The sequence below is a fragment of the Corvus moneduloides genome, chromosome 9 (genome assembly GCF_009650955.1).
Source record: "Corvus moneduloides isolate bCorMon1 chromosome 9, bCorMon1.pri, whole genome shotgun sequence".
NCBI lineage: Eukaryota > Metazoa > Chordata > Aves > Passeriformes > Corvidae > Corvus > Corvus moneduloides.
Window position 1 is genome coordinate 13,832,752 of NC_045484.1, and position 23,569 is coordinate 13,856,320.

Sequence of the window (23,569 nt, forward strand, 5' to 3'; positions counted from 1 at the left end):
TTATAGGTACCTCATTGTTCATGCAAAGTCAGTTTGGCTCTTGTTATGCAATACAGTGGGCTACAAGACAATCGACCCTTTTTTCCCCTCTCTCCTCTATTTTATAGGGAGTGATGAACAGTGCTGGGATAAAAACTGGTGCTTGCTGGCAGGCATCAGAGCTGTTGTATAGGTTGTGGAGGGGCAGGGGAGAGGAAGAGTGACCATTTACTCTCGCTGAAGTGTAACTCTGGCTTAGTTTGGAATGCTTATCATTCTAGCCTTAAGCAGGAGCACATCTTGTTCCTGTGCCGGGGACAAATTCTCCCCAGCACATGCCTATGTCTTACCTGACCTGCACTGGTAATCACAGCCTTTTGCAGCCCTTTGGATGAGCCCAGGGCTGCCTTCATAGTGTCAGTGGGAAACTAGACAGCTGTGTGTACCTTTGTGGTCATTGCAGGAGTCATCCCTTACATTCCCTGAGTATTTGGACAGTGGCCTGCCTATTGATGTGTGTGTATATGCACATGTAGACACACGTGTGAGTGTGTGTTGCTTTTGAGCACATACCAAATGAGCCAACTTTTAATTCCTGATTGATCTGGAAACTGATACTTGACAATATGGCAAAGATCCCAGCCCCATCCACAGACAGTGTGTCAACTCAGTGCTTCTGCATATGGTTTTAGAACCAGTTGCTTAAAATCTGCAGCACTGATGGTAGCATTTACCAAAGGTTCCTTGTGAGCAATGTCTGTTTAAGAGATATTGATGATCAGTTAGTACAGGCAGGTGTTGTCTGCAAATAAGAGATGAACAATATTCTATTCTAATATTCTATTCTAACTTGAGGCGAGTATAAGTCTTCTACTAGTATTGTCTTTATTTGGGGAGATATCTAAGGCTGAAATGCTCTAAATATGATGCAAGCTATTTTAGAAAATACTCAGAATTTTTCATTTTAATTGCTCCTATTTTTCTCATCCATCTGTGAAGTTGGATTTCCACTGTTGCCATGAGTCAGAGTAACTAGGAAACCGACTATTCAGCTACTGCAAAGCAGAAAGTAAAATAGTATTAATACATTTTAAAAACAAAAAGTAGACATCGGTAAGGTTTAATACCTAATATAAAGCTTTTGACATGAGCAAGAATACTTTATGCAAACCTTGTCTGTGGTCAATATACAGTTAGCAATATAAAAAATTAAAGCTGCTGAGATCCATTTCATTACTGTTTGCTCTTTCAGTAACTGCAGAAATGAATATATCCTATGTCATTACTGCACTGCTGCATGGTGCTTGACACTGCTATCATTTAACTAAAGCACTATAAACTACTCTTAGGATTTCTGAGTTCCTATAGTAGCTCCTTGTTACAATATTGGCAGGTTGTTTTTTTTTTTCTTAAATCCTACTGCATGACTGAAGCTAAAAATACTGTTTATTACACTCCAAGGGAAAAAAAAATTCAGTGTTCTAATATTTGGGGTCATGTCCTTACACTGCCATGATGTTTATCAGGATAGTTGGCCCTAAATAACAATTTTCTCATCACTGTTCAATGGAGTAGAAGATTTAAAACAGTAGCCTAGTCTTTGTAGGAGCCATGCTACAACAGTTATTGAGAGCATGGACATAAAGACCTCCATATATTACTCACTGTTTCATTAGCATATAATCTTTGGTACAAAATGTGCTTTCTCTCTGGTTAACAGAAATTTTGGAGAGAGGGAGAGATTGTTATGGAATCTTCCCTGGATATTTCAGGCAGCTGTGCACAAAACGAAACCAACTTAAAGACAAAAAACCACACTAAGAGCTGACCCAAAGGTCCTTGCTCTCCGAGGTAGTGAAGTAAATGCTTTTAGACTTGTGTGATTTCACCAATCAACCCATTTAGAAAGAAAGCCTGTGCTTTATCTAATGATTCCCCTGTCTCATTCCATTTAAGTGCAGCCATGTTCTTATCACCTAGTGTCTGTGCATATTGTCTTGTTAACAATAGCTCCTTTTTTCATCTAAGTTCTTGAGTCTTCCATTTTTCCCCTCTCCCCTCTTTTGAGAGTGGGTGGCTGCTATGGTAACTCAGAATTCCCTTCCTGCTTGAAAGTACAGTCATTTTGAAACAGTTGTTTTGCTAATGTTTAGACCTTTTTTAATGTTTGCCTCCATTACTTACTTCAGGAGAGTACCTATCAAGAGAGACTTGGCAATGGAAATGTTGAATGGCAGTGCTGTGGTTAGGTGTTTTCTCTGCCTTGCTCCAAACACAGATGTTCTCAATGATGCATTACCTTTCTTCTTCAGACTTTCAGGTTCATTCTTCCCAGTGTACCAGTGTTTTCAAAAAGAACTACTGTAAATCTGTTCTGAAATCTCTAATCTGGCTGGTGCCTGGATTTTTCCTTAAGTATCTGCTCTGATCTCCTTGGAGATTTTTTGTTTGTTTGTTTGTTTTTGCTTGAGTTGGGTTCATAAGTTGACTGCATCTGCTTTCATTTCTTATCAGCATTTCAATTCACCCTTTCTCAGCTGGAACAGTGTTTGCTACATAGGTATTAAGGCAAACAGTGCAACCTTATTAAAAATATATATAATTGTATAAGTCACGTTTTGTTATGCATAGGCTGACATAGCCTGGACAGTTAGAGGTAAGTTTTGAAGCAGCCAAGTATGCACATACTTGGGGTGTTTTCCACAACTGAGACACAGAAAGTGGAAGTCATGAGTCTTTTTTTGGTAGGATTTCGAAGTGATATATGTAGATGTAGGTAGCATATTCCCATAGATGTAAATATAAAACCTGTGACTAACAGTTGTCCTTTGGTGCTGCAGACCTAGAGGATTGGTCATTGGTAGCTGTAGTTTAAAGGAAATTTTAATTCATTCTGTAAAGTTTTGCACTTTTTTTGTTGCTCTCATTGCAGTGGACAAGAGCAGTTGGGTAGAGTAGTGTTTGAGCTTTGTGTTAGCACACACATTTCAGACTTGCTTTGGGTTTGTAACGATAGAGGAACAGCCTTCGTGCCTTGGTAATTGACATAACCCTTAAGCCCTGTAGGCAGCTATTACTGCTTTGTACTGTGAGCCCTTGGCCTCAGCTGTGACCTCAGACAGGACTAGCAGATAAAGCCTGCAAATAATTTTTTCCTCTGTGCAGAGCTTTTGTTTGGCCCATGATCACATTTTCTGCAAGGCTCTTGCTCCTGGCATTTTGCTGCATTGTTTTTGCTGTTTAGTGTGTTTATAAGTTACTGGGAAAAGACAACAAGGCAATGTGGGTAACAGTGCTGGCAACATGGTGATATTCTTCTCAGTGTCACTCCTTGATCCAGTTATAAGTGTAGGTGTTGTCTCACCTTTCCTTTGTCTTGAAGTACCTGGTAGATTCCAGCTAAATGGGCAGCTGGTGAAGGCATGATAGGCCTCTGTGACAGACCTAAGGAAGTGTTCAGGAGGAAAAGGGGTAGCAGAGCCACCTCATTGAGTTGACTTTGTTGTCTATTTTTTGTTAGGAAATGAAAGGATTCTTTTCGCTGCCTTTCAGGGACAGTGGGATTTCTTTTTAGTATCTGGTGCAGCAAGTATCAGTATCCTTCAATACTGATAATAGAACGTATGTCATGAGGTTCACATATTGAGTGTATTGGTTTCTTTCAGACCAAATAATAACATTACCACTTGATCCAGGAATTTATCTAAAGACCTCTAGAAATTTCATGTCAGTCACCTCTTCATTACAATCCAGTTCCTTAAGAAAAAACCCTCTGGGTCTATCTTATAGTCTTGGTACAGTGAAAGATACCTCTTTCCTTCCCCAGTTGTTTTACAGTTACAGCTGTGGGGGAGTTTTTAGTGGGAAAATTAATAGTAAGGTCCAGAATTCTAGAGCTTTCTTTTCCTTTTGCCAAGCCAGGCCCCTGACTTTGAAAGCTAATTTTTGTCTAGGGTCATAAATAATTTGATCAAAACATGTAGAGAAAGCTGGAGGAGGCTTCAGAAACACTAAAAGAAATCTTCAGTGGGCAGAAGGACCCAGATGAGTCGAGAATATGACTTTGGTTTGCTCTAGAAATAGTTTGACCCATTAATTGTTACCAAAGGAAGCTGAAAAGATTTTAGATTGTCAGACAGGATTCTAACTAAGCACAGAACCTGGTTATAGACTACAACAGGCCGCTACTTTTCAACTTTTTGATCTCTGAGTGTCTCTTTTCTTGTAGGTCTGATGAATATTGAAAATTGCTTGGGTGGAACATTTATAACATTACTTATATTACTTAAATAATTCAAGAATATTTCTTTAATGCTAGCACATTGTAAAAGTGAAAAAAAAACATGAGATAAATTATGTTTGAAGTGCTGCCTGGGATGGGTGACTGTACAATGATTTGTTCCTCATTGTTCTTGTTGCCTTACTAGTCGTTTTTCACTGCCCATTGATGGACTGGTCTTTGTCAGTCTCCCAGGCCATCTACTTCAGGGAGAAATGAAATGGCAAACACAGAAGGGATCTCCTTACCTGAATCCCTGAGCCCCAGGCTGATGAAATCAGCAAGAAAAATTAGCCTCCTTCCTGGTTGCAGCACCCAGCCTGATGTGTGCTCCAGTGTAACTGAAATGGGATTCTGAGACCTGTTACACGTGTGTTTGTGTGCATAGATGCTGGTGTGGGTGGGCCTAAAGGTAGCTGAAAGATGCCTAGAAAGAGCTTGCAGCATAACCCAGGAATCCACTTTGTCCTACACTTTACATGCAGTGCCTGTTGTTTTCTTACGTGTTTTGGAATGATTTTGTTTGCATGAGATTTAGGACAAACTTCACATGAGACTTGCAACATGACGCCTTTGAAGTACTTTCCCAGTACAGGCTGAATGCCAAGGCTGTGGTTGTTCCTTACACTATGGCCTGAGTCAGTCCCATCAGAAACCTCTCTGGTAGCTTGCTTTGTCTGTGGTGGTGATGGTGGCAATTTCTTTCGATTTCTTATTTTCAAACCCACTTCAATTAAAGGCGTTCTTTCAATTTATTAGGCTCTCTTACAGCTTCACTTCCAGTATTTTGAAGACTGAAGGTCAAACGCTTGAGTTTTTCTGAAAATCTAGTAAATATTGTTATCTTGTGTGGTAAGGTAACAATCCACCTCATATGACTCCTTGCCAGTGTCTGCGTGCTGGTGACAGCTCTTAATCTTTTAATACTAAAATCTTATTTCAGGAAAAAGGAAAGCAGAAGTTCTTCAAGAGAAGATTCACCACTGTTCTGATGTCGCAGGAGAATGTGCAGCCTGCTATAGTAATTCTAACTACTGTATCAATCCTTGACCTTACATACAAAATCTCTGCTGTTGGTCTTTTTGTTGACTAATTTATAAGTTTTCTTTCATTAGATTCCTCCTCTCCCAGTTTTTGTTCTTAAAAGGAATGGAGATGAAGTTGTTCAGTAAAAATCTTGACCCATGTAAAAAGTTATGTTGTCATTCATTTTTACTAATGTTTTAAATCACTGAGTTATCCTTTGTTGATACTGCATTTAATATTTATTAGAAGTAAGTAAAGAAAAATCCTGTCATCTTTACAGGTTGTTTACTCTTTGTCAATTAATGACTGTGCTGGTTTATAGTTTTTCCACCAGAATCAAGAAGAAAACAGCTGCTTAATTTTATTTTATTCTTAGTGCATATCAGGTCTTTGACTGAGTTGTCTGTGTTAATATATTGTACTAGAGCTACCAGAGGCCAATGTTAAAAATGGGTATCTGTGAATCCTGCCTTGGAGGAGACTATATTTGTTATATAGAGCTTTGCAAACACAGAGTTTTTGTCCCACTGTTTCAGGAAAGTTTGGCCTGTTTCTGTTGATTCTCTTATATTTTAATATAATGCTATTCTTAACATCAGTGGTACCTGTTCTTTAAAGAAAAGATAAAAATGGTGCCTATGCTGGCAGAACTCTCAGGTTACTTCAAATAATGAGCTGGGCATGACAACCATGACTGCTCATATAAAGAAGGGACTTGGCAAATGGAGGTCTCTATTACTTGTGTGAAGTACAGCATAAATCTGCCATTGTTTTTCCTCAGTGCTTTGAGTAGAGATTTGAAGGACATGCTTGGTTGTAAAAACATTCAGAGAATTTTATGCAGAACACTTTTTGGGTTCAACTTTGTATTAAAAATGTTGAAATTTGATTGAAGTACTGCAGAATCTATAATTTGTACTATAATGTGTTTTGTCTTATTAAAAATTGAGATAATCTTCTTGGGCACTGACCAGTTGTTACAGATAATTGAAATATGTCACCATGACCTGCCTTAAACAAGCAGGTTTTTCCTTCTCAGTAGTTATTTCAATTTAATATAACACAATACAGAATTAAATGCAGGATAGCTTCCTGCTAACTCCCCTGTGTCAACTTCACCCAAGCTGTATTTGAAATTTGATTTTCTTACTCTGTATTAAAAATATTCCAGTGTTTTTCCTAGCACCAGCTGTCCTAACATGTAGTGTGAACGTGGATAATGGTAGTAGTATCCAGGAGAGCAATGAGACTCACTAAAATAGATGGTTGCTGAGTTAATTCAGTGTGCAGTACTCTGTAGCTTGGAAAAAACCAGTGGGGCTAAAAAGCTGGAAATTAAGGTTGCAGTTCTCTTATCACCTTTCTGCATGGTAAGAGTAACTCACTGAAGACAACCTGCAAAAGCACAAGGAGCTAAGATAAAAGGATAATCAGCAAAGAGAGAAACACTCTTCATGAAATGGTCTAGGAAGAAGAGCAGAGACGTGTGGCTTGGGGATAAACCCCAAAGCTCTTTTTTCTAAACCTTTACTCTGTCTGAATTAGTGGAAATCTTTCTACTAGTTTCTTGTTCATCATATAAAGTACATTGAAGATTTGTGTGTTGCACTACTCTGATGCCATTTTAAGATTAAGCTTTGTTTCTTCCTCTAAGACATGGATCTTTCTCTAATGTTTTGAACAAAACTACTGTCAGATGTCACTCTTTTTAGAAAAGCTCTGACCACTACTTCTTCACTTCAGTTATTGGAACTGTAACCACACTTTCCAAACTGCTTCTTGGCTGGATTATTGCAGCACTTGATAAACGGATTCCCCGGTAAATTCCACCAAGGTTTCGGATAGTACAAAAAAAACCCCAAACAAACCAAAAGGATTGGCCATTTGTTGGCCAGAGAGGTGGTACTGGTTCTTCAGTGCAGCCTCATCTGTTTTCCTTGGCAGTTCAAAGTGATTGCATTACAAACTTGGAGCCTCTGATGAAAATCTGTAAGAAATACTTGCATTCTTCAGTTCAAAAACTTAAATCCTATTTAAAATTTGAAGATTTAGGGGTTTCAGTTGTTTAATTACAGAAAGATCTTCTGCAGAGAGTAGAAACTTTTTTTCTCAAAAATCTTGTTAGTTGAAGTATAATTTTGTTTTTCTGGAGGGTGGGGAGGAGAGATGTTTCAAGCAGTCTTAATGCCAAGATTCCAGAGAATGGAAAGTCAAATATTTGATATTAATTTCTTCCATTGGCTTATCAGAGCTTGGAAAGTGCTGGGTTAAACCTGATAGTCACTAATGCACTCTTAGGGTAGAAGAGGTGCTCTGTTATCAGGCAGTGCTTTTAATTCAGTAGTATTGCACAGGGAGAGTTAGACTGCAGCAGGGCAAATGGATTTCTTAGTCTGATGCATAAAACCTGCAGCATTTGCATTGGTTTGTGTGAAGCACAGGGTTGTATAAGTTCAGCACTGATTGGAACTATTACACTGTATTTATAAAAGTAGATGCTGGCATTTAGTTCAATTGCTCTTTGACACTGTTTTTTCACCTTTTCACTGATTTTTGACAAATCACTAATTATTCACATGAAGAAGTTGTGTATAAGTAAGAAAGGCTTTTGCTAATAGAAACAAGGTCTTTATATATTCCCTTTCTTGCTCTGCCTGGCAGCTTGTAATAGCACTAATAATACTTCAGGGTGAAGATATTTTTCTATTACTGTCAACACTACACAGTGAAAAATCAGTCTCTTTACTTCTATGCATTAATAAATAAATACACAGGCTGAGAGTAATTGGATAGGATTGTCCAATTTGCCTGGTTTTCTGTAGGCTTTTCAGGTTCATATAAAATGCAGTTTTCCTGTATGGTCTGATTCTTTTTCTATATCCCGAGGAAAAGGGTGTTATGACTTTATCTATTACTCTATTTCCTAGTTTCTTTACACCCTGCCCCACTCTGAAAAAAAAAAAAAAGCCAAATACATGTAGTCTGTTCAAACAAAATATAGAGCTTTTATTCACCAATTAGTGGGAGATATCCATCAGTCTTATACTTTCTTCCTTTCTAATTTTCAGATGTATATCACCAACACAGTGAAAGCCAGAGGAACAAGGCTTGCAAAACCTGTTCTGTGTTTGGGTTTAATGTGCTTGGCCTTCCTTACTGGAATCAACAGAGTAGCAGAGTATCGAAATCACTGGTCAGATGTAATAGCAGGATTTATAATTGGAATATCTATAGCAGTATTTTTGGTAAGTGTGTGTCTGTGTCACTTCTGTTTGAAAAAAATCAATGTATAAGCTTGTATCTCTAAAAAACCTTCAGACAACTAAATAATAAAAGACATGTTTCTCGTCTTAGGATTTTTAATTAGTCATCAGTTTCCTTAGTAATATTTACATAAACTCAGAAATGTGAAGTCAAGAAAGGACTGATCCAGTTAATCTCTTTTCATTTCCATATAAACCAGATTGTAGCATTTCAAACAGTAATTTTTGCAGCAAGCCCTGCTGGCAGGAAGTATATATTCCTCAGAATAACATAGTTATGATTTGATGTATAAAGTATTAAATTCAGTATAATGATACCCACACTGATCAGGGAATAGGTAGAATTTGTTTTTCTGGCTTTACAGTAACCCTAATGAATTTATTTCATAGTGCTTCAGGTTTATGTTGAAATTTTATATTATTCTGTGCCAAAAAAATCTTTGTTTAGCCTTTTCCTTTTCTGGAGCTGTGTTCCAAAACCAGACTGTTAATCACAGTTGCCGATGACTACTGTCTGTGTCAGAAAACTATTTCTAATCTATTAATCACCTTCACTAATATCTGCAGTGCAAGACTATAGAATAGAATAGTCACTGCTGTTCACTGCCTGTAGGCTTGACTGCCTGGCAGCTTGTAATAATACTAAATACACCTTTGAACTTTTTCCCCATGAAAATACTTTTGAGCTTGATTCTTGGATTGCAAGGTCTTGGTCTCAAGATCTTGGATCTGAAAGCATGGTTTGGCTGAGAACCCTCCCAGGGATGGCTGAGGTGGGTGTTTTCACTTCTAGACATGCAAGGGTAGCTGCAAGTCTCCTTTTAAATACATCTGTTTGTGTTTCCAAACGTTCCTTTCCACACAAAATGTCCAGGAGTTATATTTGGTTGTTCACATTTAAGTTTTTCCATTCTGTTCATGCCCCTAAAGTAATAAAAGAGAACAGAATAGAGAGGAAATCTGTCCCAGCATTTTTTCTTATATTTTGTGATGTGTGTTGCATAAACTCCTTTGAGTAGCATGACATCAAATTTAGTTGTGTTTTGAAGAAAATGCAGTTTGCAAACATTGCTGAGTGTCGGAATTAGTAGAAGCACAAGCTGTTACATATCACATTCCTAAGTCCCCGTGCGAGAATCTCTGCTGCCCTGAGCAGATTTGGAGTTACATTCAGTCTTGGGAATGGTTCTTGCCTTGTTGTTCCCTTTCTTACTTTCCATTTGAAAAAGATTTGCTGATCAAAACTGAGATGCCATTGGCTTTCCTTGGAGCTTAAGGTTAATGCCATGTGATGCTGCAAGACATCTCTTCATGACATTGATAATAATTGGTGTTCTATTATGCAGCTTTAGTAATGGATTCTCTTTTAGATAAGAGGTTTTTTTGGTTCTCAAATGATGCGTGTACCAATAAATTGGTTGAAAGTCTTTTGTCCTGAAATATTAATTAAGGATTTTCTGTAAAACACGAACTTCACATTTCAGTCTTTCTACTGAAAAGCTGTGACTAAAGCTGGTGTCACTTCGGCCTAATTATAATTTTCAGGATCAAAGCTTGAAAAAATGAGTTGTTCCTTAGGTATTCTGTTTATCTTCTAATTCCTTCTAGGTTGTTTGTGTGGTAAATAACTTCAGAGGACGTCAGCCAGAACATGAACATTCTCATCTGGATAATCTGGCCCAGATGCCCACGATCAGCATACCCAGAGTAGAAAGCCCTTTAGAAAAGGTAATGTCTGACTTTTTAAAAACAAATAAAATGCTGCTTTCCTGGAAGGATAATCAAAAGCTATCCTGACAAGAGTGCCGAGGTAATCAGATTTAAAATAGACATGTCAGTGAAGGAGAAAGAAGGAAAGAATTTAATTCAGTGACACCCCTTAGGAGGCTCCTCATATCATCATTTTGCTGCCGTAGCTGTTGCTAATCCCATGGAGTCAGGCTGAGTAGATCTGGGGCCCTCTTCCATTGTGTTCCTCCAGTAAGTTTGATTAATACTCTGCCTGATAGTCCAAAGAAGTTAGAAAGTTTTTAGAAGTGCTTAGAAAGTAAGCCCTTGGCCCAAGGGGCTTTGCAATTCATATCCAAGTGGCATTTGTCCTATTTGTTTGTGGTATGTCCTCAGCCTGGTGTGGAACATGGGATGCAGTCTCTTCTGGATCAGCTGTGGGGCTTATACCATCAGACATGTGCTAGCCCCAGGACAGGGCACCCACTTGGGAGCGAGAGTAATAAGGGTCATATAGTAACTGCACTATTCCCATCATCTCTTGTCAAAACACAGGGATTTTAGGCTGGGACATGCTAGTGATAGTCTCCTGGGTTTGCCAAGACTTTTTGCTTAAGTGTCACAATAAAATTTATTTTAGTTTACTGTGATAAAACTTTATATATTTTGAAGATGATGTTGTACTATGTGTTAGGTAAGGTTGAGCAAAAAAAATACTGAAATAGATAGCATAACCAGATATAGAAGTAACTTGAGGTGCTTTTACCAAGGGGAAACCTTAAACTAGTAATGCAAAGTTTAAAGGATGGTTTACTTTTTCTCGTGACTTTATCTGTCATTTTTGGTTAAAATCTATTGAGTTATGCCCATATTTGAAGATAGTAAACAATTCTACACTGGGTAGGGCACCAGAAGTATTTTTCTGTGGTATTCTTTTAATTCAAAATTAATTCTGATCTTTTTTTCATGTTAAATGTAAGAAAGGTTTTCAACCACTTCCCAGTCTGTCCTATTTACTTGAAGGTGTTGGAAGTTGTTCTTTAGTAAGAATTACTGCTAGTCCTGGGGTTTTTATTCCTTTCCTTGAAGGGAAAGAAGATTTCTTTTCAGAGTGGTCTAACATGCCTTTTTTGAACCAAATATGTCTAAGCTACTTCCACTGATATCTTGTTGTAAGGAGGTCAGAGTCTCATTTGCTTGAACGAGCATTTAGATGATGAATGTGTATCTTCAAAATAATCCATTCTGTAAGTTTTCTGTAAAATGTCAAAACAAAACAAGCTGTCAGCTGGCCTGGAACATGCCACATTAATAAGAGCATGTTTTATTTATGTGCTAGGCTCTCGTGCAATAGAAGCCATTTCTGTGGCTCAAAAGCCATCATAGGTAATACATTCTCTGGCTGTTGAAATTTAAATTTTTGTTTTCTGGGGATAAAGGCTTCATGTTAACTTCATGTTTCTGCCTGGTTTGAGACCCTCTCAGTCATGATGAGCAATGTTCTTGTCCTGAGACTTGGCCGAGTTTGAGATGTTGTGAGGAAAGCTTCGGAAGAGTGTGGGAGGGTGGCAGCAGGAATAATGTTTGCTCTGATTTAGGATAACCTCTGCCACTTATGAACTGTCCAGGATGCTATTATATGAATGAGCTGCTTTCCTTCTGAACCCATATTCTTATGGCAGTAGAGGGTAGCTGTTTACTGTCATGGAGCTTCTCTCTAGATAATTGAACTGGGGAATGACTGCAAGGTGATACCACTTGCTGAGATCTCATTTTATGGGTTCATCCTTGTCTGTGTTGCAAAGCCTTTCTCCTTTCCAGAGAGGATGGGATGCAAGGACACTAAGGTGAAGACCTTGCTAATTGTTCAGAAATGTTTTCTTTTGTTTCCACTTCCAGAAAGTTTAAATAGCAAATAATTGATGAAGAAGTTATTTACATGTGAGTGCTTTAGGTTTTAAGTTTCTATAGGTATTTTTTCCTTTTTTTAATCTATTTTATTTTTTGTTTAATCCAAAGTTTTAGATAGAAGACAGACCCTGTTAAATAAAAGGCACTAAGAATAATACTTTAGGGAACTGAGGTCTAAATTAAGTTAGCTGATCTCAATTAACTACCATTGCTACAAGAATTCTTGAATTAGTCTTTGGTTTTTAACTCCCTTCTCAGTTTACATCATTTGTTCTCCACTGGAGAGAGTGGTGCTAAATAATTTGTGTGCTATTTGCCTTTTCCTTCTTGAGACACGTGAGTTGACATTTCAGTCAGGACTCTTCCAGTTCAATATTTTGAATGCACGTAGATTTACATTTTGCTCATTTTGAAACTGTTTTTTCTTATTTTCAGTCTCCAAGCTCCTTTGCCAATATTAAAGACAGGTTACTGTCAGAAATTAGCTACTAAGAGTAGCACAAATCCTGTCTGAAGTTATCAAAGGATAAGGCAGTGCAAGCAGGAAGCAATGCAACTATGTGACTGGTACTAAAAAATGTAACTATATGGGTATCTGGGAGCAAGCAATTAAAAATCCCGCCTTAAAGAATGACTTCATTAGAAATACCTGCCAGATAGGACCCCACTCATTGCTATTTTGTAATAAATGAGCAAGCGCACGGTGCCTCATACAAACCTGGAAGCACATTACTTTGCTGTTTCCAGATCTGCTACTTGCTATTCCAATGCTTTCTTCATGGAGAACAAATGCTCCTGGCATGCTCACCGTGCTGCCACTGTCTGAGTTCTGGTGGAGGTCTAGCTATGTTTGAAGTGCACTTAAATAGGCACAAGTGTTCTTGTAATACTCAGAACTGAGTTGCTGCTGCTTAGTGACAAGGTTAGATCACTGTTTGCATGACACTTCTGTTTAACTGTGGTGCATGCAGAGACTTAGCTGTTCTGCACGGGTACTCATGCAGTCAAATAAGCTGTAGTTGCAGTGTCTCCTTGAGGAATCCTTGCCAGAGCCTGCTCAGCAGTGCAGACTTAGTGCTCTTACCTTAACTATAATCATCCTCAGAATTAATGAAAAGAATGAAAGCCAAGAAACCTCATCACTCACCCATCTGCTTCTTTTCTCTTCTGTCCCTGACCTTCTTCATGTCTTACAAGACAATTGGTGTTTTGGTTAGCTGGCAGTCTCCTACAGAGAGGAAGCTCTCATCCTACCACAGTCAAGGTTAGAGAGTCCTGTTCTTTTGCAGAAATTACTGAGAAATGGGGATGTTCTGGATAGTACCTGGAAGAGTTTGAAAGTTCAGCTTTGTCAAAGTGCAGTCACAAACTCTGTTTTCTGTTTCAGGGGAGACTGACATTATTCCATGCAAAAGTCACCTGAAATTGGCCAGGGCTTACAGAGGTCTCCTACACGTCTTGTAGTAGTTTCTGATTCTACTAGCCTTACTTCTTTTAAGTATTTTAGCTTTGAAAAAATCAAGTACAAATACAACATGGAGGATTTCAGGACTAATGGAGACAGTAGATAGAATACTGAGATACAAGGTTTCAGAAGGAAGCATTGGGTTAGGTAGGAGATGCACTACAGTTCATCTCCTGTGAGACAAGATAATTACTGTGTCTGATTATCAGTGCTTTCTGTAGCTATTCAGTATTACTTACTTGCACAGTGGGTTCTTGGCAGTGCTTTGTTTGACAGCTAAACTGCGTTTATTCCCCAAGGTTCTGCTTGGCATTCCTTCATACTGCTACTTCTGTCAGCAGTGCCCAAGCCGTGTTCCCGAACACAGTCACTGTTCCATGTTACAATGAGGTTTCTTATACTCCCCCATAGAACTGACTATCCAGCATGACTGAACTCGAAAGAGATAGAATAGGTGCTCTCTCCTTCTGCCATTTCCAAGTTGTAATGGTCATAGGTTTTTGGAATTCCTCTTGCAATATGTGACATTCTTGTTGCCCATCATATTGGTTTTTAGTGACTATCAGGGTTAACTGTCCCAGAAATCTTCTTGAGACACAGTAATTATTGTTCTGTTGTGTATGTGCCAAAGGTAATGATGGTGATAAAACATTTTAGCAATAGTAAGTGTAGAGATTTCAATGGATTCTGCCAGTATTTTTAAGACTGGGGAAGCTTTCCTCTTCAGAATTTAAGGTGTATTGTTTTTTCTATTTACTCCATCTTGATTATTCACAAGACACAGAACAGCTTCTTCACAATGTCAGAAAATTTTAATTCTCAGAGTTACTGCTTTCTCCTTGGTCTGAAGTATTGGTAAGTTGGTACCAAGTCTTTAGTTGTTATGTGCACTGGTATGCACACAGCACCATGGCCTGGGGAGCCTGGCCTGCTCCCTGCAGCTCTCCAGGGAGATTGCCTCTCACTGAGCTCACAGCTAAAAGCAAAACACAAAGATGCTTTAGCTCATCATACTATGGGCAGCTGGGGGAGAGGGTTTGTATCCATTTCTATTGCTTCAAAATATTTTTGAATATTTTGAATATCCAAATACTGTAGTGCTTGATGTCCAAAAGCATGCATAGGTGTCCATACTTGTTTCTCCAGTATGGTTTGATGGGAGCCCATGTGCTTGCATTAGCTTATAGGCAATTTTTGGCATAATGGTTCTTTCTTGATAATTGAGTCTGTTAAAGGAGATACAATACCACATTGCTTCACACACATACCACAAACACATACCCAGGAGAGTCAGCTCATAAAAAAATCATAAGCAGTTTTGTTTCAATGTCAAGCAATTAAATTTGTATTCATGTCCTACTCTTCTGCTTAAATCTACTTCTGGGGCATTGTACAAGAATTATTTCTGGCTGAATGCAAACTGTGATCACTACGTCTAATGCTTGAATAAAATAATCCTTAAACATGGGAAGTGGAACAATATATTCAGTGTGACCTCCTCCAACGTACATATTGTAGGTGTTACAGAATCAAGGTATTAGTCACAGTCAAGAAGCTCCTTTGCAAGGAAACTCCCTCAAAGCACGCATCCGTAGGTGGTTCTGCTGGATCTCAGGGACGGAGCGCTGCGAGCCCCTTTCTCTAAGGCAATGAACGTCTGTGCGCAGGAGCGCACCGAGTGAGCGTGTGCGGCTGGGCAAAGGCGGTGCCGGCCTTCTGTGCAGGGCTGCAGTGCTTCCGGGGGAACCTCACCTCAACGCCTCCTTTTGCACTAAAACTCTCATTTGTCCAGTAAAAGCAGAAAATACACTCTTCTGACTCAGAGAGGTATATGATAACATTATTATTATTGTTTGATCAATTGTCATTTGCCTGAAGTACTACAGTAGTATTTTTCTATTTAACAAACTCTTCTGTGGGAAAACTGCAAACATGAGAACAAAGCAAAAAAAATTAAGCTTAAAATATGTAATATATAATGAAAACTGCAAGTCACAAAAAGTTTTAATGTATTTTTTCAATGCTTTGACATTATAGCATTGCTTATCAACAGAAATTAATAAAGCTTAACAGAAGATATACAGGTGTGGATCATTTCCCCCAGAAACCTGCACTCAAGGCTTAGCCTTTGGCTTTTCCTCTTTTGTTAGTGGTGTGAGAGCACAGTTACGATGGCATGCTTTGCTCACCAGCCTGGTACTGTCCTCTTAGAATGGATGGTACAAATGCTGGTCTGCCTGTCTGTGAGACTGCTTCCATTGAGCAGACCCTCAGCATTTCTGATTCTTTTGAGAAGTGTAGGGAAAATAATTTCCCATGGAGTTGGAGAAGCTGAGGTCTTGTGCATGGATTTTTGCTTGTCTTCCTGCATCTGTGTGAATCTGTTTGCTGACAGTAGTCTCACTCTGAACTTTGTCACAGTACATCTAAGCAGATGTAAGAGAGTTGAAACAGTTACTCCAGAGGGATGCTCTTTGTTTGGGGTTTTTTTCTGCCATCTCAGCAAGGCTTATTTGTAGTTTTGCCTGAGATGATACTGTGAAAAAGCATGAATAACCAGACAGTTGCATGGATCTGTCTCAGTGATTCTTGCCATCAGCAAGTGATTAATTTTGACCTAGTTATGCATCGCCCTGCTGATTCCATTGGAAATGAATTGACAGGCCTTCAGTAGGGGTCCAAATCAATAGGTCCATGATCAGCAGCTTAGCAGTTCTCTTTGAGGGCTTATTGAGGAAGGGGGATTTTCTTCTGTGTTATTATATCCCATGCTCTGCATGTCTTCCCAGGGATGGTGACCTGCTCATTTTGGAAGTATAGCTGGCAGGAGTGTGAACCACATTCTCTTTTCCCTAAATAATAGTTATCCAGTCTTGAATTAATGCCACATGAAAGAGTATTTGGTTCTCCGCATCACAGACAAATGTGTGTCGCTTATAGACAGGGATGGCACATAGCAGGACTTGAAAGAATTGATTAAAATAAAGACAAATTCTTTTTTCCCCTCCAATTCCACATTTTTAGATCATCTTACTTATGAAAAAGGTGACTAATTTTAGTTTAAGTTGACAGGATGACTTTTCAGATTTAAATAAAGAAAAAAAGTAAATATAATGAAGAAAATGTCTTAATAGCCTCACAGAAACTCCAGAGCTATTGAGTTTGCCCATTGTATCATCTTTTGTATACTCAAAACAGAAGATGGCCAGCCAACCAAAATGCTTGGAGTTGATTTTTTTTTTTCTAATTAGGAAGTCTAATTTTGCATTTCTTCTGCAGAATCAAAATCTGAAAGCAATAACATTTGTTGCTATTTTTTACTGAAAACATTTTCATAGAAAGTTGCACTCTTTTTTTTCCTAATTCTTTTTTGAAAAATCTGGCTATGGTTTAATAATTGTTGTTTATTTAAAATATAAATTCTGTTTGGGGGAAGATGCTCACCTAGATGCTCACTATTAAGTAGTATTCTTCTATGAATGCTGTCCTAAAATACAGCAAGAACATGGCTAGAGCTAAAGTGTATATTGTAGGGGAGGTGGAAGAGAGCCTCTCCTCCTGGACACAGCACAGTTATGGCACCGGGAGAGAGGGAGCAAAGCTGCCAGCCTGGCTTGGAGATGGGGGGGATATGGGGCTGCTCTCCAAGCAGCCTTGATACTGGAGAATCAAGGTATTTCTAATTTCCTCTCTCTAATGTGAAAAACAAAGATGCCTGCCTGTCTCCCCCTGCTCAGATTGATAGACAAATATTCAGGCAGTTTAAAGAACTGAGAAATAGAAATTTATATGGTGGGCATTGTTTCTCTCCAGCACTTTTGATGGTGTGTGATAAGAGATTTTCTGAAGGACTTCTCTTAAGCAAAAAGATGGAGACTCCACTCTCCTCAAGTTATCCACGTCCCCCTCCTCTTCAGCTCACTCCTCTCTTCTGAGTTTGATCTGCTCCAGGAGGCACAGAGATGAGAAAAATCTGCAGTGCTTTGCATGGTGCTTTACCCTCTGTGCATTCTTGTGCTTGGGAACAAACACATGGCTTAACATCAAGGTTCCCTTTACTAATTTCACACACAGCATGTTTTGTAAAAAATGGTGGCAGCCAAGGGTACTGTGTGCCCAAAGGGAAAATACGCTTCCTGTGGATCCTGCACATCACTGTGTGGTTGAGTGTTCACCTTCAGGTGTTTGCAGAGTCACTTGCTTTGGCTCGAGTATGAAAACGCCGCCAAGCTCTTTGGGGTGCTGCAGGGTTTTTAGAGTCGCACAGAGAATGTTCGTGTTCCAGTGCACATCTCAGTGCTCGTAAGAGTCATCCCATTGAAGGAGAGTAGAAAATGTTCTTAGATTGCAAGTGAACACTGGTGATTCTGAAAAAAAAAAAAAAAAAAATTGAATGTAAGTTCTCAACTGCCAAATGCAACTTGACTGTAAGCATTTTGCTACTTGATTCAGTGCCACTGAGCTCATGGGGATAAATTAATCTTTAAAAAATTAATATTAAAATTGTACTTGCATTGAAATGAAATATTATAATCTGTGAGAAACTTTCATTTTAATTCCTAGGAATTTTGTTTTCAATTATGAATAACATAGCAATAAAAGTACAGCTAACTCAATTATTCACATTTAATTTAAATTTAAACTTAATTTAAAACAAACCAAAACCAACTAAAATTAAAATATAATAGAACCATCACACTTTATTACTTTGTTCAGCATACTTCCCTATCCAGTCTTTCAGCAGTTAAGAATTGCTATGGGAGTGGGTGAGAGCACTGCAGTGAAAATCAGTTTTATTTACATCATCCTGCAATAGTCTCCAAGTACAAGGCTGCCCTTCAAGCACAGGAGGCAAAAGTTTTCACAATGGTGACTGCTGTCTATCTGTGTGGTTTTGTGGTTTTTATCTGTTTGTTTTTCCTTTAACTCGTAGAACCACATCACGGCCTTTGCAGAAGTCACATGATGTTGACGCTGATGTATATTCACTCCATTGGACTTCATCTCTTTTCACAGCCCACACATGATATTTGCAGTGTATCAAAAATAAGAAATTTTTAGAAGTCCTATTTCTGACTTGATTTTTACATCACTAAAATGATACCAACATTTTGAAGAATTCTTAAATATTAGAACGTCACTTTACTTTCTAGCAAAAATATTAACTGTTTACTTTTATGATGGAATGGGACAAACTGAGCACTAATTATCTGACATTACCCTCTATTTTGGCTTCTCATTGTTTTTAATGGTTCATGTACCTATTCCAACAGTACTTTGTATTTTGATTTAACTTTGATTTTTAAAATCTACATTTTTAATTCAGCATGAACTTGTTTCCATTTGAGGCAATTTCAGTGTGTAAAAACTAGACAAATACTATGTTCTGTATGAAAATGCTGTTTGCACATTGTATTACGCTGTATTCCATGTAAGATATCATTCAAACAGTATGTTATATGTACGACTGGTGCTTCTGCTTTTGAAGAGAAAAAAATGCCAATTTTTACTGTAATAAGTATTGTATCATAATTAAAAGTTTATTTATTTGGATATTTTCCTGACATATTTGTAGTTGAATTGTTGTTTTGTAGTTCTTGAATGTCTTGGATGATATATATGTATCTAGGCTAAAAGAAATGAAAATAATATAGAAAGTTTGATCTTTGATATATTCTTTATTACTAATGATATCCCATGAAAGGTTAAGGGCTCCGTTCTTAGCTTAGCATATCTGATGGGAAGCTGTGCTACTCATAAATCACTTAAACAAATTATCCAAGGAAGCCTGCATCTTTGCATGATTGTTGTGCTCCCTGATACAATTGCTGGGAGAACAGGTGCTAAGACAAGAAGAGGGTCACTGGCTTAGTGAGAAAAGTTCATCTGAGTTTCTACTCTCCATTTACATGGAAAACCCATGGAAAAACCAAAATGGCTCAATTAATTTTTTTCAGCCTAAGTGACCAGGACAGGCAGACTTTCTCTCCACAAAGCTTTTTATCTCTATTTGTGTTTCAGGCTCATATTCTTAAAAAAAAAAAAAAAAAAACCAACAAAAAACCAAACCCTCTGCCAGTCTGCATGGTGTTGACGAATTGGTTTTTCTTCAACATCAGCCAATGTTACCATATCTCTGTTACTGCTGTGAATACTCAGATTAAGCCTCCCCTTTGAAAGACAGATTTGCTGACTATTCATAGTGAAGTTGTCCTATAAAAACTGAGCATCAAATGGATCTGAATATTGTAAATGCTGAAGACATTCTTAACATCTGCCAGAGAGTTTTCCTCTGGCAAGAGCTGATAAAATGCTAGCACTATAGAAACATTGAGAATACTATTGGTCAGTGCAGGCTGTTGAGTAGTTTAGGCCTTAAATTTTCCACAGTTCAGTGTATTTCCTGTGCATTAATCATTGTTAGAGTATGTTAGAAACACAAGGATGTAGAATCAGGTATATTTTTTCTATGATGAATTTTAATGCATTCTCACGTAGTCATCAGGTAATGCCTGCTTTTACTTTTTGTTTTAACCTCTGCTTTCAATAAAATGCAACTACCTAAAGAGTGCTTGGCAAACAGGGCAAGGCCAAGTCATCTTTGAGTGCAATAGATATGCCACGAAGTCATTGTGCTAAGCTGAGAATTAAGAGATTGAAGAAATATATCCGTGGGGAGAAAAGACCTAGAATAGAGTCCTTAGCTACAACTAGGTTACTTAGGTGATTGAAAATCCACCTTTATTAGACTATCAACTGTGTTTACAAAATTGTAGTAGATCCAAAGTTTGTATCACCGTGTTGGGCACACTTACCCTGCTCTTAGTCTAGCTAGTTAGGTTCCAAGGTACTAATGATTTTTCTGTGTGCAGATTTAAATGAAATCTTCACTCATTTTTGCATGGTAGCAAATCTGCATTTTTTATATCTGATTTATAAGATTACCAAGAGATTCTTTTATGTTAAAAGAGATGACTCTTTTTCAGTGTACTGTATATCATCAGCTTGTAACTGGTCTCTTTCTCAGGATCTTTCCCAGTCAAATATTTGGGTTAAATTTATCATACTATCTCTGTGAACCAGCAGTGAGAAAACAAAAAGAGAGACACTCTGCTGTATAATGTATTTTTAAATAAAATAATTTTTCATTCATATGTAGTGTATTTTTTTAGATGTCTGCTTTACATACATTTGATTGATAGTGTGCATATAACAAAATGATGATTTTATGTAAATTGCATTTGGTGACATATTTTCTTGATTAACCAGGAATCCCCAGTTAACTACCTTCCCTTAGAGGTGGTTCTGGTGAAATTGAAAAGCATGTGAGGAAGAGCTGTATTGCAGAGTCCACAGCCTGTTAGGGAAGGACTCTCCCCAGAATGTGGACCAGCCAAGTTCCAAGGCACTACTTTGATAGATTTTCAGAAGTGGCAAGAATTTGCCCTCTCACATCTGTAACTCTCCACCTCTTCCATTCTGGACCTAGAAAAGCTTTCAGTAGGAACAAACTGCCAAAACAAAAGTAAGTTGGCACTTTTTTACTAAAATGGCTTTTTGGTGATTGCTTTTAAAAAAAATCCCAGTGATGAGCAAGCATCATTCCTCATTCAAGGAATATTCTGGTACAGAGTGGTTCCTACTGAAAACAGTGTGGTTGAACCATTTCAGTGGTTTTGAATGCAACTGATTTTATTATTCTTGTGGACCTTTTCTGTGTGTACTTCAGTGAAACAGCTCTGCTCTATTTATAAATGAGATGTTTGAGAAGCATCCCTAATGTTATATGCTGCTGTGTTCCTAAAAATGGAATTTGTAAGGCATATGGGGACACCAGCTGGGCTCCTATCCATACCATTTTAGATTCTCTTATATGGATTCTGCTGTTCGTTTATAATCAGGAACTGCATAAGACATACGGTGATAGCATCCAGGCTCACATTTCTTCAGCTTTTAAAAATGTTCATTTTAACAATATATATTAGAAGAGGATAATGTTGGTATTTTTTAGCTGCAATTTTCTTTACTGTTTGCTGTTGCCTTCTAATTTTGTTGCTGCCCAAGATCACAGTAAGTGCAACAGTCCATTTGCACATTATGTTAGCAGGGAGCTTTTTATACTCTTTTGAAGTCTAATTTTGGAATTTCTGAGGCTTGCCATCAGAAAGCAGAGTGCATTACATTTTAAGAGCAGATAAACTGAGTCTGTTTTGATCAAATACATCCCTGGCCATCTGCATGGCCTCGGCCTTGGGGACACTCAGGAGCTTTTGCAGGCAGAAGGGCGAGCAGACCTCTAGACCTCTCAGCCCTGCAGCACCTCCCTCCAGGCACATCAAGAGCACTTTTACCCAGCTCTGCCTCTCACAGCTGCCTCGACCCCAGCTTACCGGATTTTCCTGCTGTACACCAGCATGAACACTTTCTTTCTCCCCTCAAGCACCCCTGAGAGACTGGACAGATCTTGAAGCGCACTACAAGCATGACTGCAGCTGGAGCCAGTGGCTGCCTGGTTCTCACTTGGACAAGGGGAAAGCTAAAGGAGGACCTAGTATGGCTCCAGCTTTTGGCCTTCTCCTCCACTTTCTAGGCCTTCTGGTTTTCAGGGATTTCCATAAAAGAAAGTAAAGCAAATCTTTACAGTCTCTGCCCACTTGAACTTCTGCTGTGTGCCTAGGGCTGTGAAAGCTTTATGCTTGCTATTGGCCACTAGGGACTTTCCACTATAACACAGTGTTGCCTTTTTGTCACCCTCTCCTGTGTGAAGATGGCTGAAAAACCTTCTTAGAGTTTCCAGGTTTGACCTGATGTTCAGGGAAGAAGACCCCGTGAACACCCCAGAAAGACCCCTGCCAGGGTGGCAGTTGAAGCCCTCGTGTGACTGTGATAAGCCTGGTTGTTTGCTCAGCACTTGCCCAGACCAAGGTATGACTAACAGGTTTGCTGTTCATACTAAGCTGCTTGTATTTGCCTCATCATGAAGCCTCAGTCCCTTTCCAACACAGAGGATTAGGTGCTTGGTTCCATGGTCAGTATTGGAGCTTGTTCTTTCTCTGTAGAGAACCCTAGGAATTGCAGCATATCCTGCATGAAACTTGCCCCCTGTGTCTGCTGATGCTCTCCTAGACAAACTGGAGGTAAGTGAGGTGTCATTCCAAGGTGCTTAGCTTCCACTTGCCTGTAACCATACCATGATCCAGGCATTTGGCGATTGCTGTAGCTGGAAGCACTATAACCAGCCTGTGCCCAGGCTACAGCTGCATGTTTTCTGAGAGCTGGTGTCCAGTTCTCTGCCTATCGTGTCCTTGAACTCAATTTCTTCTATTCCAGTTGTCAGCTCTTGATAGTCTGTACTGCTGTGAGATGTGATATTCACAAGGCATAAGGGGATCATGGCTGTGTTCATCAGCAGACCATTTTAGGTAGCCTTTCATGCCTTCTACTCTGGTCTGTGGTCACTGGCTGCGTAAAACATTTGGAAGTAGGTTAATCTAATTTAATTAGGACAACTGAACGAAAGTTTGCACCCAGAGGTTTTATATAATTCTAACTAATCCACAGCAAATCTCTAGCTAATTCAGATAAACCATCCTGAATTGTCCCCTGTGTGGACAAGTCCCAAGCCTTTTTTTTTTTACCCTGGAGTAGTCTGCTGTTTTAATATCTTCCCCTAGTGACTACAGCCAGAACAGTGTGCAGCAGTCAGCTTCCTGAAGAACTACTGAATCCATTCTCTAAAACAGGGGCATAGAAGCCCCAGTAAAGATCTTGAGTCCCTAAAACCAAATTCTTGGCACCAGTGTTCTCATCTGACAGTGTTCACAGCAAAATAAACAAAAGTAAGAAACCAAATCCTTTTCCTGACGAATTTCTCCCTACATACCAATGTTAAACCTAAATACATACATTCTGCAGGAA

General features: G+C 38.7%; 1 protein-coding gene across 4 annotated transcripts in view; it reads left to right on the forward strand.

Moving 5' to 3' along the window:
• The window catches only part of PLPPR5 (phospholipid phosphatase related 5), a 77,807-nt gene extending 57,004 nt beyond the window's left edge, over nucleotides 1-20,803 (forward strand). For 2 of the 4 annotated variants that reach the window (XM_032118041.1, XM_032118042.1), the window contains 3 exons: nucleotides 8,353-8,529; nucleotides 10,156-10,275; nucleotides 18,585-20,803. In XM_032118041.1, the coding sequence (XP_031973932.1) occupies nucleotides 8,353-8,529; nucleotides 10,156-10,275; nucleotides 18,585-18,617 (330 nt within the window). In that variant the 3' untranslated portion in view covers nucleotides 18,618-20,803. Of the gene's footprint in view, nucleotides 1-8,352; nucleotides 8,530-10,155; nucleotides 10,276-15,169; nucleotides 16,952-18,584 lie in introns of those variants that run through there. The other 2 variants (XM_032118043.1, XM_032118040.1) reach the window with 2 other exon arrangements.
• Nucleotides 20,804-23,569: the final 2,766 nt, after the last annotated feature.